The sequence below is a fragment of the Actinia tenebrosa genome, unplaced genomic scaffold (assembly GCF_029948245.1).
Source record: "Actinia tenebrosa isolate PJP-AT-01 unplaced genomic scaffold, QUT_ActTen_1.0 PGA_scaffold5__44_contigs__length_20552954, whole genome shotgun sequence".
Classification (NCBI taxonomy): domain Eukaryota; kingdom Metazoa; phylum Cnidaria; class Anthozoa; order Actiniaria; family Actiniidae; genus Actinia; species Actinia tenebrosa.
In genome coordinates this window covers 14,106,402-14,121,594 of record NW_028292582.1, presented here as the reverse complement: position 1 = coordinate 14,121,594, position 15,193 = coordinate 14,106,402, and the positions used below count along the sequence as shown (strand labels likewise).

At 37.5% G+C, this 15,193-nt stretch overlaps 1 protein-coding gene across 1 annotated transcript in view; it reads left to right on the top strand.

Moving 5' to 3' along the window:
- The first annotated feature begins 252 nt into the window (after window positions 1-252).
- Window positions 253-15,193, top strand: part of LOC116290785 (DENN domain-containing protein 3) — a 41,778-nt gene continuing 26,837 nt past the window's right edge. The window contains exons 1-19 of the mRNA XM_031697889.2: window positions 253-379; window positions 4,248-4,411; window positions 6,023-6,146; window positions 6,446-6,604; window positions 7,850-7,918; window positions 8,510-8,565; window positions 8,981-9,041; window positions 10,004-10,103; window positions 11,158-11,266; window positions 11,366-11,417; window positions 11,742-11,887; window positions 12,581-12,642; window positions 12,712-12,808; window positions 13,465-13,571; window positions 13,660-13,704; window positions 13,852-13,931; window positions 14,367-14,397; window positions 14,817-14,841; window positions 14,933-14,998. Of these exons, the coding sequence (XP_031553749.1) occupies window positions 4,304-4,411; window positions 6,023-6,146; window positions 6,446-6,604; window positions 7,850-7,918; window positions 8,510-8,565; window positions 8,981-9,041; window positions 10,004-10,103; window positions 11,158-11,266; window positions 11,366-11,417; window positions 11,742-11,887; window positions 12,581-12,642; window positions 12,712-12,808; window positions 13,465-13,571; window positions 13,660-13,704; window positions 13,852-13,931; window positions 14,367-14,397; window positions 14,817-14,841; window positions 14,933-14,998 (1,497 nt within the window). The 5' untranslated portion in view covers window positions 253-379; window positions 4,248-4,303. The remainder of the gene's footprint in view (window positions 380-4,247; window positions 4,412-6,022; window positions 6,147-6,445; window positions 6,605-7,849; window positions 7,919-8,509; window positions 8,566-8,980; window positions 9,042-10,003; window positions 10,104-11,157; window positions 11,267-11,365; window positions 11,418-11,741; window positions 11,888-12,580; window positions 12,643-12,711; window positions 12,809-13,464; window positions 13,572-13,659; window positions 13,705-13,851; window positions 13,932-14,366; window positions 14,398-14,816; window positions 14,842-14,932; window positions 14,999-15,193) is intronic.

The window sequence follows — 15,193 nt, the reverse complement described above, 5'->3', positions numbered from 1 at the left end:
AAAATATTTTTCAAAAAAAACGATGTTACTAATATAAGGTCATTAAGATAGCAAATTTTACGTTAACGATGACTTTTAGTATATATTTTAGCAAGTTTGAAGGTATATTATCCCCTTCCCCCTTAGATATATTTTTTGCACTGTCTTGAGCCTGATGTTTTGGCAATATGTAGTTGCCATAACAACACACCACGTGTTTTCTGGGTGGAGACTGGGAGACAGTCATGAACGAGTAACGCCTTTCTTTTTTTGACTTTTCCCTCGAATATTCTTTGAACCGATAAAACATTTCTAGGAAATATCGGAATAAATATGTAAGGTATTATTTTAAGCTTCCTTCTGGATCAAGATGAAGAATATCTTGAAATAGCTGAGAATTGTGAGTATAAAAGGCTCTGATAGATTTATTGTTTGGTCATAAGGACCACCAGTTATTTGGCGTTCCCAAGGGCTTTCACATTCCATGTGCACACGCGATTAAGAGTAGATGTCAGCAAAAATCAAACAAAATCGAAATTTTCTGGCAACAGTCAAAAAATCGATTTCGCTTATATTCAAGTATAAGGTAGACATATAGCCAAAACAAATCGTGGTATACTTCGTTTTTAGAAATATGGCTTTATTTCCGAGAAAAACGAGGAAAACCAATTTGTGCATAATTGACCCTCTGAGAGAGCCAAAATATCATCCAACTTCGAGTGCCTCGCGTGCCTTTGCAAAAATGTGTATGGACTTGATTGTTGAAAAACTTTTTTTAACATTGTCTTGGCTTTAAATCTGTGAAATTTTATTATTTTCCAATAAATCTATGTTGGCGAAAAATTTTTTATTACCAAGTTACTTTGACACCTCATCAAATATAAAGAACTTTCAAAAAATATTTAAACCATGTGCTATATAAAATAAAACGTCGATATTTAGAAATTGAGAAGTTAAAACAATGTTCTAATCGTGAGTAAAGTGATTGTTTTGGGTATTTTGATCTGCGACGAGTAATAAGGGTTTAAAGTTGGAGAAAATTGCTATACTTTACGAATACGTTTAATGGTGACTGTTCTAAAAATCGTTTATCAGCCAGCGATATGCGGATTTTACTTTCATATTTTATTTTCTTAAAGCGTAATGATTGATAATGACTGTATATTAATATCCTTTATGGTCCAATAAAGCCTACTTCTAAAGAAGCTAGAACGTATAAGGATATTTTCAGTAGAATTCGTCTTTGTAAATACGAACGTGACATCTAAAGGTGTGACGCGGTAGCATCAAAGGCCACACCCACTTCTTTTAGAATGCCGCGCGTTCACGAACTTTGGGTAACGCAACGCTGTTGTTGTTAGTAAAGGCACTTGACTCTGGAAAAATGCTCCTTTATTGTGGATAATTTTAATTTTATTAATCCATCTTTTCAAACTATGTAGTTTTATAGTATTTCAAGCTAGTAGTTTGCTTTTTTTTAAATATTTTGCTCTTTAAGGAAATATTTTAAATTTATTTGATCGTACCGAACGGCCGCTTTTTCTTCGAAATTTCTCCAATTTTAAATCTCCATTACTCGTCGCAGAACAAAATACCCAAAACAATCACTTTACTCACGATTAGAACATTGTTTTAACTTCTCAATTTCTAAATATCGACGTTTTATTTTATATAGCACATGGTTTAAATATTTTTTGAAAGTTCTTTATATTTGATGACGTGCCAAAGTAACTTGGTAATAAAAAATTTTTCGCCAACATAGATTTATTGGAAAATAATAAAATTTCACAGATTTAAAGCCAAGACAATGTTAAAAAAAGTTTTTCAACAATCAAGTCCATACACATTTTTGCAAAGGCACGCGAGGCACTCGAAGTTGGATGATATTTTGGCTCTCTCAGAGGGTCAATTATGCACAAATTGGTTTTCCTCGTTTTTCTCGGAAATAAAGCGATATTTTGGCAAATGAAGTATACCACGGGTTATATCGCATCAAGGTCTTCCTAATGCTAAAATATGAGAAAATTCGATTTTTCGACTGTTGCCGGCGTATGTTCGATTTTTGCTGACATCCTCTCTTAACATTTATTTCGAAGCTTAATATTCGAGTGTTTTTTTCAGATCCTTAATGACTAAGATCTTGAGTTTCTTAAACAGCTATCTAAACAACTTCCAGTACATTTTTCTAAGGATTTTCTACCAAATCTTCACTATGAAAGTCAATAATTGATTTACAATAGAGTAATTCACCCGCCTGATATTATGTAATATATTATTATTTCGATATTACGTAAAGTTTTTCTCATTATTCTAGTTCACTAATTATTTATTCTTTTATTATTATTGTGTATTCCTCATATGTATATACACCTAGACTTGCAAGAACGTACGAAAATAGAACATACGAAAATAGAACATTAGTGATTCAGTGAGATAGGAATTATATTAAAAAAACAAAAGAAGATCACTGAAGGTGAACTTTTTGTCTTGTCTTTTAATGTATTCCTTTCTCACTAATTTACTAATGTTCTATTCTTGTATGACAACCTTCTTGCAAGTAGGTGTATATATATATATATATTCTTTCTTTTGATGGCCCAATGTAAGATTAGTTTTAACCTTAGGGTTAGGGTTAGGGTTTGTATTATTATTGATAAAGTTTATTAGAACAATAACGATAATTAACATAATAAGATACTGCATCTTTCGTTTGAGCACGGGGGTACTCCCCTATATTTGCTATACAGGAATGTGCCGCCGAATAGGGTATGGTTTTCAGCAATTCTACTCTGGAACAGGGCATACAGTCTTTTGACTAAACGCTGTTGTTGATCGGATCATCCCTACGCACCTAGACTGAAAAGGATAACGAGTAAATTACCCAGAACTTGCGTCATCCAAACTGCTTGCCAGTTTAAATCTTCGCCGTATGCTTGGGGTATGGTTTTTAGCAAATTAAATGGGATTGAAAACAGCGAGCTCAAGACGTGTTAGATATCATATGCGGCAGCTAGTAACTGTGAGTTAATTATCCCCATGATACTTTTTGGTCTAGGCACGTAGGGATGAAGCCGATCAAACGACATTGTTTAGTTAAAGGAATGTATAAAATCACGCTTGCTCTGGAACAGGGTATATGAAATCATGCTCTCTCCTCTCTGGAGCAGGGTTTTCAGCGATCTTGCTCTGGAACAGGGTATGAATTTCAGCAATTTTTACTCTGGGACAGAGTCAGGGTTCAGAGGGCTCAGCAGCCCCCCCACCCCGGGCGTTTGAACTTGGAATGGCTTTAGTCTTATCTATTAGTTTCAATGTCATTGAAACTTTTTTATTTTAACGATTAGTTTCAATTTTATGTAAAACTTAAGATGCATGAAAATAGAATGAGAATTAGGTCCCGTCCACGCGTATCTGGAAATTTTTGTATCCGCAATTTTTTTTTTTTGCGGATACATGCAGCACATTCGAATTGTTTTCGAATCATTTTTACTGTCCACACGTATCCGGGAATTTCTTCATCCGCCCTAATGCACCCTAGTGCTTAGTCCCTTTGATGGATAGTTTTCCTTATTGAGCATGCGCAAAATCGTGTTTACACCAGCGTATTTGAAAATTTGTGGGTACGACTGTCCACATGTATCCGTATTCGGAGCGTATTCGAAAATTTCCGGATACGGATACAAATATTTCTGGACACGTGTAAAGGCAACCCGTATCCGCAAAAAAAAATTGCGGGTAGAAAAATTTGCGGATACACGTGGACAGGGCCTTAAAAGGTGTCAAAAGAAAACAAACGAGTCGTGCTTTGTGCATCTTAAGTTACTTGGATTAGCTAATCAGAAAGGAGCACACACAATTTTCAACCTAATGACATGATAATGTTATGATGCCATAAGTAATTTTTTCTACATTGAAACTAACCTATAAAATTCTGGTTATTCCGAGCTCAACCAAAAAATGTAGTACAATATTCACTGAGACCTTTGAAACCAGAGTCATTCCATGGTATGTGGAACAAAGAAATATTTGAAAGCTATTTTTCAAACTCTACACTTCCTCTAAATTACTAATCTTCAAATGAATTAAGTCAATCATTAAATAAGTTTTTTTAGATAAATATGTAAAACTAATGAAGTGGTAGTGCTACAGAATCTAAATGATAATATTCTTAGTATTTCTCTTAAAATACATTGGTGAAAAAAATATTAATTATAAATTGGTAATGATCGGTGATTAATTGATCATTATCTTTGAATTTGTTGTTTCAGGGTTTTATAGGGCAGTAATATACTTCTCAAGTTTTGCATAACATTTTGATTAAAGGATGGACAATCCTATTCAACCTACAAAGCTGTATAACAGCTTAATAGAAATGTGTATTGTGGTCGGCATGGATCAGGATACTGGTCTCTCACCTTCCTCCAATATGAAGGTACTAGTAAATGTTAGTTTTCTGCCTTTTATTTTTATTTTTCATGCTTCATGAAATAGAAATCTTAATATGATTTAGCATAAGTCTGTTTTTAGCATCCCAATTAGTTCATTTGGTTAGGCACGGGTTTGTTTTACAGAAGTCATGGGTGTAATCCACTGTGGCCCGATTAACACGTACTCAGGGTCTTAAAATATCTGTGAGTAAAAGAAGCTGCCTTTACTGGAAAAATATCTGTAAATGGCTAGACCTTTTCTGTGATCAGATCACATAAAATGGAGGTCTTGTCTTAGAGACGTTAAACATAATAGAGGGCCATAGGTTTTTCAGTGCTCCTTGTACTTGTACATGTAAATTGGCAACTGTCACATGTCAACCTCTCAATAAAAGATCTTCTCCTTCTTCTTCGCCTTTTCTCGTCATCAGACACAGCAGATTCGCGAGGGACGACTAGAGGGCGAGGGGCATGGGTGCAGGCGGCAGGAGAGAGTGCGTAGCAGGGTCGATGCAGGAAAGGTGCGGAGACTTATATCTGTCTTACTTTGAGTATGTATTGTCTTTGGAGTCTTAGTTGGTATGGTCTTTGTCTGGTCTTTTGGGGTCTTGTTTAGTATAGTCTGTCAGGAGAGGAGAGGAGGCGGAGGAGAAGACGGAGAGGGGAGGAGGAGGAGGAGGAGGGGAGGGGAGGAGGAGGAGGGAGGAGGGGAGGAGGAGGGGAGGAGGAGGAGGAGGAGGAGGAGGAGGAGAGAGGGGAGGAGAGGAGGAGGAGGAGGAGGGGGAGGGGAGGAGGAAGAGGAGGAGGAGGAGGAGGAGAGGAGGGGGAGGGAGGAGGAGGAGGAGGAGGAGGAGGGGGGAGGGAGGAGGAGGAGGAGAGGAGGAGGGAGGAGAGGAGGAGGAGGAAGAGGAGGAGGAAGAGGAGGAGGAGGAGGAGGAGGAGGAGGAGGAGGAGGGAGGAGGGAGGGAGGAGGAGGAGGAGGAGGAGGAGGAGGAGGAGGAGGGAGGAGAGGAGGAGAGGAGGAGGAGGAGGGGGAGGGAGGAGGAGGAGGAGGAGGAGGGAGGAGGAGGGAGGGGAGGAGGAGGAGGAGAGGAGGGGCGGAGGAGGAGGAGGAGGAGAGGAGGAGGAGGAGGAGGAGGAGAGGAGGGAGAGGATGAGAGGGGGAGAGGAGGAGGGGAGGAGAGGAGAGGAGGATTAGAGGAGGGGGAGGAGAGGTGGGGCTTTTATGTTGTATATGATTTATTCGTCTTCTTCGTTATTCTTCTTCTTCTTCTTCTTTTTTCTTCTTTGTCTTCTTCTTCTTGTCTTCTTCTTCTTCTTCTTCTTCGTCTTCTTCTTCTTCTTCTTCTTCTTCTTCTTCTTCTTCTTCTTCTTCTTCTTCTTCTTCTTCTTCTTCTTCTTCTTCTTCTTCTTTGTTTCTGTTTTTCAATCTTTAAAATTAAGATTATTGTATTCAGTTAGGGATTTGAATTCAAATTTCAGACTGTCATGATTCCATTGTTCACATCTTTGATTATATCCTCTGCAGTACTTGTTGCTCTAAACCATCATCCAACCTCCTAGTGCCTTATATGTTATTAATTATTTGACATTTTATATGATTTATTATTTTTAAGAAACGTAAAGTCAAGGTCAACTCCAGTGCTTCATCACTTTACAGCACCGATTTTAAAGCCTTTGTTTTAGGTGCCTTGTCTGGTCAGACAGCAATGTTCCCTAATACAGAAAGCAATATAGATGGTATGTATCATATCAGTGGTTAATGTACTCTAGGTGACTTGTACTGGAATGGATATTAAATTTATGTTAAAGATCGTAAGTTTTTTTAAAGATACACATAGTCTCTAGTTTTCCACAAGAGCAATAGGTCATTGGCATAAAGTAACTCACAAAGTAATCCACAGTGGAGTAATCTACTAGCCTAGATACCTGAATAATCCACTAGCGTATGGACTAGTGAGTCCTAATTTTTTTTAGCTCAAAGCAAAAAAACTCAAGCAAAAGTCTTTAAAAAGTACTAAAGAGATTGTTATCACCAGGTGGCCCATTCTACCAGGTTGGAGCAGTTGTAGCTACTCCTCCGGTTAAGAAGAAGAAGATCAAGACTAGACATTCAATGTCAGTTTTGCCTGGAGGAGGAGTAATGTTTCCAGTTTCTTCACAGGTTTTCAATAGTTTGCCACCACTTTGCTTGCCAGGTTTGTGAAAAGTGTTTTGTATATTAATGATAATAATAATAATAAGTATATGTAATAGGACTCCATGCTGTCCAATAGACCTTATTTGTGGTGTGACAATGTTTTCCCAATTCAGCGTGACAAACCTCTGGGGGAATGAAGAGCTATTGTTTTGAAACTCGTCGGGATATCATCGTAATTCCTTTCGTATCCTTTGGGATAAAACAAAAGAAAATGAATCCCCTTGAGGTTCGTCATACTGAATTGGGAAAACATTGTCACACCACGAATAAGGTCTATTAAGAAATAATTGGACGAGGAAAACTCTGAGGACTGACAAAATTGGATGAGGCCATAGGCCGAGTCCAATTTGGCAGTCAGAGGAATTTTTCTAGTCTAATTATTTCTTGATTGGGGAGCATGAAATCCCATGACCTATTAATTATATAGCTGCATAATTAATCCCATATCAACGACACCTGTCCAATTAAGGAAATAATTGGATAAATTACCTTAGTATATGGGATCAATGAGAAGCTGTATAATAATAATAATAATAATGATAATAATATATTAATAATAATAAGGACTAAATATTGTAAGAAAGTGTCAGAAATGGGTTATTTCACAGAACTGTGAGATTGTGAAATGTCTGTACAATTGTTAAATTTGTATACATCTTTGTAAAATCAGTCATGCAAATATTTGCTTAGACTATTCATGCCCGCAATATTCTGTATTCATGTAGCAAAAATGTCAGAAGTTAAAATATACATATAATAATAATAATTATTGTGGCAAGTTTTATTTGTCTTTATATATCATGTTTACATTGACAAGCGGACTAAGTCTAGGCTGGTTAAGTCCATCATTTTTTACAGTCCTTTCTTCAGTTTATGCATATTCATAGAACTTCTTGACTATATTAACGTTCTGGCTTAAAATCCATTTCTGACATCGTTCTATAAGAAAGTTCACTTCCCTGTCTGTATTTGTAATTGTTGTAATTGTTTGTAATTATTATTATTATTATCATTATTATTATCATTATTATTATTATTATTTATTATATATATATTGTATATATTATTGTAATATTTATAGAGGATAACCAATGTCACTGAGTGATTTACAGAAGGTTCCTACTAAGTGCCCTACTAAGGATCCTCCTATTTTGTACTCAGGGATGTAGGTAGGAGATGTTCCAAGGGGTTCTTAAACTCTCTATTGACATCAATATCAATATCAATCTAATTTTTAATGTAGAGGGTGGATTTGTCTATGAGCAGCCTAAAGATGAAACAGTTCATCATTTGGTCCTGACAGATATTGACGGTACAGTAAATTTTGTAAAGTTTATTTGACATCAATTTGGTAATTGCTGTATAAGGCAAAGGCTTATTTTTAGCTTTTGTAGTTAATTTATTAATAGTCCCTTTCACAGTTCCCTGTGCCATCTTGAAAGGTAGCCATGCCTTTGTATGGCAACGAGACGAACGGTGAGCTCGAAATGATAGAGACCTTTATTAACACCTTAGACAATTATTATTCACTTGTCTATATCATTGCAAGCTCACCGTTTGTCTTGCTTCGATGCAAAGGCACGGCTACCTTTCAAGATGGCACAGGGAACTGTGAATGGGGACTATTGCATGATTTTTATGAAGGGAGGAAAACGAGAGAACCTGGAGAAAAATCCTTAAAGCAGAAGAGAGGACCAACAAACAACTCTACTCACATACATGTACAATACCATGTCTTGGAATTGAACCTGGGTTGCTTTGGTGATGTGCTGCACACCACCCATGCTTCCTAGCTACTGCTCTAATGTGTTCTAAACAAGCTTTAAATATGATAGTAATGTCTATTTTTCCAAGAAAATTGATACTGATTGGTTAATTATGTTTATTAATTATGTGATTTCAGGAAACAGGACATATTCTTGTTGTTTGAGCATATACAAACCATATATGGCAAAAGAGGTAACCTTTTCTCCCTTTTCCTCTGCTGTTTCATCTCTTTTCTTGTTTGTTGACATTATCAGCATGCATCACATACACCTATTTTAGAAATCGTTCTCACACCAAAAGCCTCAAGCAACAAGCCAAGACCACAGAGAATGCCTGTACTTTTAGCTGTAATTAGTTTATTCATGGTGCATTTTCATTTATTGACTTCACAAATTGCTCCAAGCAAGGCTGCTTGAGATGATAATTAGTTGAGAGCTATAGCCACTTGCATGTTCCATGAATAAATGAATTATAATTAAAAGTACCGACGTTCTCTGGAGCCTTGGCTTGTTACTTGAGGCTCTTGGTGTGACAACAATTTTTGAAATAGGTGTATAAACTCCGTAGCTGCTGCAACTATTTGGTGATTTTTTCCTTTTCTTTTTAGAATGAAAATGTACCAGGTTCTTATGACCTTGTGTACATGGATCCAAGTTGTGACGAGAATGGTAAGTATAGACACAGGCTTAAACCCATTTTTGAAATTATGTGACTTAGACGGCTTCAGATGTTTGGAGTTTTGGCTAAAAAAGCTCCCGCTCAACCAATCAGAGACAACCTTTCTCATGCCTGAAATGGACAAAGTATCTTAATTCCAATCGTAATTATGCATGTTAATTGAAATATCAAAATGTTTAAGAAAATGTAATTCAATAGTGATGGAAGCCAAAACTCCTGATCCAGACAAATATGGAGCCGTCTAGGTCAAGTTATTTTGAAAATGGGTGTAACACACTCAATTCTCGACTTTCACATCCCTATAATCCTTTGCATCTTTTGGGGGTAACCAGAGGGTAAGAACCCACTTATTTTGCTGAAGGCTGATCGGACAATGTTGAAAATACCTTGTTTGGTATCCAAAGATAAAATGAAGATTAAGTAAAAAACAGAAAAAGATAGAAGCTTGAATTTGTTTAAGGTAAATTTTAAACATTTTTTTGTAAGTTAATACATTTTCTGTAAGAGCAAAACTCTTGATGATCTGTACACGCAAAAATAACTTGGAATAAACTGATAATCAGTATTGTACAGATAAAAGCAGGTATAGTATAAATTCTATTAAGGAACCTTTCAGTCTGGGACAGTTTTTTGATTGGTTACCCCCCAAAAACGCAAGGCATTATGGGGATGTGAGAGTCGAGAATATTTGTATTTTTCTCTTTACTCTGACTAGGACTAGCGTTTGAAATGTCAAAATTGTTGCACACGCTTTTACACTGACTTTAAGTTTCTTTTTTATTCTCTTGTTGAATTCAACAAAACAATGTACTCCCACTAGTAATGGCTAGTGATCAATATTTTTGTTATTAAACGACAAAGAAATACAAATCTGACAAAGACACTCAAAGGTCTTCTTTCATTGGTTGACCTTCACTAACGATGACATTCTTGTTTCTGTAATTTTCTTCAGCCATAAAAGATTCAGAATATGTCAAATGTTATGTTCCATTGTGCTGTTGCTTGATATCCAAATATCCATACTTCAACATTTTCAAAGACTGTTTATCAAGGTAAACCAAGTCATTGTAGAAAAGTTTTGTTAATACAATGGTGTTAAAACCTATTGTTTGGAGTGTCATTACACTGTAGATTATGGTAGAGTAGGGTTTAGTATGTAGGGAGTGTATATTTGGTATGATAAAAGGGTAAATTATACACCGTGAAAAGATGAAAAAACTTACTGACGTTTCAGACGCTAGTCCTTCGTCGGAGTAAAAGAGAAAGACTCCGACGAAGGACTAGCGTCCGAAACGTCAGTAAGTTTTTTCATCTTTTCACGGTGTATAATTTACCCTTTTATCATTACTGTTTCATTAGAAACACCGACGCAGCTCACACATGTTTTTAGCTAGTTATATCTTCTCTATATTTGGCATGGTAAAGTAATGTGGGTTGCCACATAGAATGATTTCAAGAGAAAATATACTAAGTGAAGGAACCCCTGTTTCCCATCATGAGAAGCAGTCTTCGATGTTATTTTTAGAATCATTGATGCCATTTTAAGAATCTTTTATTTTTACACGCACGCACTACACAAACATTTGCTTTTGTATTTACCCAGCAAGTGTGAGGTGTGAGATCTAGGTTCAGTTGTTATTTGTCCCAAGGCTCTCCCCACCCGGGGGGGTACTACCACCCCAACTTGGGTAGGGGTGTGCCGCCAGGACCTCAAAACCCTGACCCTATCCTAGACCTAAAATTTTGATTTAACATACCCTACCCCAGACTAAAACTAAGAATTGTACACCCTATCCTATACTAAAAGACGGAAAAGACGGTTATTCAATAGATTGCAATCAATATTTACTAACGTTTTTATTGTTTTTGGTAGGCAGAAAGAGTAGCCTATTCGCCAGACAAAAACGACCAAATCGTTAACCCTATCCAAGACTAAAATGATACCCTATCCCAGACCCAAAAGCCGAAAAACCATACCCTATAGGGCGGCACATACCCGTATAGCAAATATAGGGGAGTACCCCCCCGGGTAATAGAGCCTAAGGGAGGAGGCTGTACATATACTTGGTAAATAAATATTCAAATATGATGCCTTTTACTCTTCAGTGTGGTGAAGGATCTCAAGATGGATTCCCTGTCATGCAGGACGTCCCTCATGCAGTTCATCTCTCAGCTAGCAATGGTACCCACTCCTCCACCGGGATCTTTGGGGATCGTAAGTGACTTGACTGAAAATATTCCACTGATTGATTGAGATGCGTTCTCTTTTGTCCTTATGAATCAAGCAAGATTTCTCTTTTCTTTTTTGCAACAGGAATTCAATTTAAATGGCGTTTCTAACTTCTTGAAGCCGGCCGTTGAACCAGGTAAAATAACCTTGCACATGTGGCATGTATAATCTGACTTCAGTAATGCAGCACATAATATGTGGTAAGACATGCTGCTACATTGAAATGGCTTCCCATAAGAAGTGCTTTTAGTGTATGAATGGGAAACGTACAGCACTGACTTACAGCATGTATGCAGTACGACAAGTCGTTAAATTGAAAAGGCTCACAGCATGTCAAGATGCAGAATGCCTACAGTACAGCTATGAATTTGCAATATCCTTTCCCACTTTTTCCCACCAAAACCGCCTTGATGAAAAGTTTTCTTGATTGAATAATTATTGCCATTATTTCTTGTTTTAGAATTGAGGATTGTAGATCTCGACCTTCGCTACCCATTTCTTTGTTTTTCCGTGGATGACGTATTGCTTCTCATCAGTTGCGTCTTGACCCAGAAACGACTCGTTTTCGTGTCCTCCAAGTATTCCTTGCTGACTCTCATAATAGAGGTTTGTACATGTAAATGTTTTAGGTGGATCGCGCAGGAAGTGATTGCTTAGTCTCTTGAGCCAAAGGCTCTTCGTATTGAAGTGCTTGACACCAAATTGAATTGGTTTTTTCTTTCTTTCTTTCTTTCTTTCTTTCTTTCTTTCTTTCTTTCTTTCTTTCTTTCTTTCTTTTTTTTTCGGAGGGAGGAAAACCGGAGAACCCGGATAAAAAACCTTCAAAGCACAGGAGAGAACCAACAAACAAATCTACTCGCCTATGATGGCGAACGCTGAGGGAACAAACCTGCGATATGACCACATTGGTGACTGGGATGCGGCGCATAGCCAGCGCACCCCTCCCCTGTTTCATTAACTCTTTGAGAATACATTTTCTTTGCTGTGGAGAAATTGTGTTGCTTGAACACTAGAGCAACCATTTTTTTAAATGAGAGACAAGAATTTAGTTCAAAATTTTCATTTTAAAATTTACTTTGCCAATCTGATATTTACGATCGTTCATTGTCTACGTTAGTTCTTTCAACGTTGGGTTTCATTGACCATAATTTTCGTGCAGCGATCGATACAACGATCAATTGGCCCCTCTTCTCTTCAACCATCCTTCCATTTGATTATTAGTTTATTCCTTATGCTCCTTCAGTCGTTCTTCAACGAGTGTTCCACCTAACCGTTTAATCTCTCTTTGTTTACTTCTAGAGTATCTTCACTTTCATCCAGCCATTTTCCTGGAGTTGGACCTACGTGCCTGTTCTACCAAAGTACGTGTCAAAAGACGTTTCCAATGGCATTGTACAAAATTTTGCTAATTTATGTTCAATTTTTTATAGTAATCTCATAGATTTAGTCGAAGCCCCTGGTGTCTACATATTGGGATGTCATATCTGCTTGAAAAACCAGATTGAAAGAGTCATGACAACACACGAGGTAATTTTCGTTTGCATATAATGTATTCAAGTAAAATATATTGATAGTTTGCAAGCATTCCCAAGAGAGTTAAAAGACAAAAACATGGCGGCCATTGTGGTACCGTTAACAGTGGATGCTAATGAGAAATCTTTTGTTAAATGCTACCAACATGGCCGCGATGACGTAACGTGCAAACGAAGAATATGGTACCTCTAATGAGATGATTGATAATAGGGGGCTGAACTGTGATAGAACCAGTGGCTATCAAACACTGAACTGGTTTCATTTTAATGGACCTCGTCAAACCCCCCAAAAAGTGTTGTTGTAGGTTGAAATACTCGTATATTGCTATTTCAAAAACGTAGGTGTTGGTTTTGCATGTTGCATGTTGCATGTCGCACGTTGCATGCTGCATGTTGCATGTTGCATGCTGCTTGTTTCATGTCGCACGTTGCATGTTGCGTGCTGCTTGTTGCATGTTGCATGTTACATGTTGCTTGTTTCATGTTGCTTGTTTCATGTTGCATGTTGCACGTTTCATGTTGCATGCTGCTTGTTGCATTTTACATGTTGCATGTTACAACCTTCACAAACCTTTTTAAAAATAGCTGCATATTTAATGTATATGTATACAGTTGCATTTTTATTCATGTTTTAATGTTATTTTTTTTAAGATGGGAGACATAATCATTGTGAATATAGATGAAGGCACCATCCAGAAGGGTGAGAATGTGACAGTACACAGCATCCCATCTAACATCGCTTCTCATTTCAAGGACTGGTAAGTCCGCAGTGCATCATGGGATTTGTAGTTCTTAGATGTTTCTTTTTCGTGATGGATTAATTTTGTTTGCTATTGTTTACCTTAGGATGAAAAAGGCTACTCTGCAGTTCGATTTGATGACAGCAAACAGGTAGGGTCTCGTAGGTCCTCGTCCTCGTCCTCGTCCTCGTCCTCGTCCTCGTCCTATTTTCCTACCTTTCTATTATCATTTTCATTTGTTCATAAGTATTTATCAAAGCAAACCAAGTTGCGATTATTTCACTTTTGTCTTTCTCAGGCCATCCATCTCCAACATGTCCGAATACAAAGTGGCACGCAACGCTTTTGAGCGGGAATTTCAAAGCATCGTTTTAACAGGTGAAACAAAAACAAAGAAACAAAAACAAAAAAAACACTGAAATAAAACTAAAGGAACGAGTAAGATAAGCACCCAACAGACGGATATAAAGTTGGCATCTCTACTCAGTGTTTCTTCATCCATCTCAGTTATCTTTCTAGAATTGGGTACTATGGATTATGCGCGTTTTCATAATTGTAAGACATCTGGGTTTCTGGCTTCCATCAATCCAAAAATACTAACTCTGTTTAGATTTTTAAAAATGTGATAAACGGAACTAGTCCTCACACTTCGATTTTAGCTAGCTTTGGAATAGATTTCGATTTAATGGGAAGAAGATGATGACACGAAACTCAAATGGCTTTCCCGCTCAGCCAAGCCGCGTCAAGTCCAATCACGGATTGTTTTGTAGACTCGATACCAACTCGGTCACTTTTTTATTATTTTTTTTACAGCTACATTGGAAATGATGGCTAGAATGTTCAGGTATGTACTACATAACCCTAGGTGTGATTATAAGGCAACTTATCTCGGCATACCGACCTGTTCTATCGTTCCTGTAACCTGGGCGTCCTGTGGTTTGTGGAGTCGACTAAGGCTGCGTTCGTAATGTATGGCGGCGGGAGGGGGGGGGGGGGGTGGGGGGGTGCAGGTGAAAATTTGAAATGTCCAGAATCATTCTTAACACACCCCCCCTTAAAGTCATGCAATAAAAATACGATCCCCCCTAAGCAAGGCTTGTAGCTTCTTCCAAAAATTGTGCATCCCCCCATTTTTATAATAAAAATTTGCCCATCCCCCCTTTTTCCTACCAAAATTTTCCCGATCCCCCCTAAATTTCACTTGCCCCCCTCTGCCATACATCATGAACGCAGTGTAAGTGACATTTTTCTTCTTACTTCTAGTGATATGACGACACATCAAGGGAAGGTAAGTAATCACGTGACTAACACCAATGACTGGCTACTGGCTTTTTGATGCATGTATGATCATTAGATTAACTCTGGTGTTTCTCTCGTAGCTTTACTTTGATTTAGATGGTTTCATTGCATCTAAACTCGACGAAGATCGGCCATTTTATGAAGAGGTACACAAGTAACAAACTAGATAACCTTTACAATAGTTTAGTTTCCAACCCTCCCCTTCCATAGGTAGAAAACTGAAGTTTTACCACCCCTCCCCTCCTAGACCTATAACGACAGTGGAATCAATTGTTTTCCCATTAAAATGTCTTAAGAGCAAATTTAAAGGTTTCACAACCATACTATTGACCCCTTGCAGC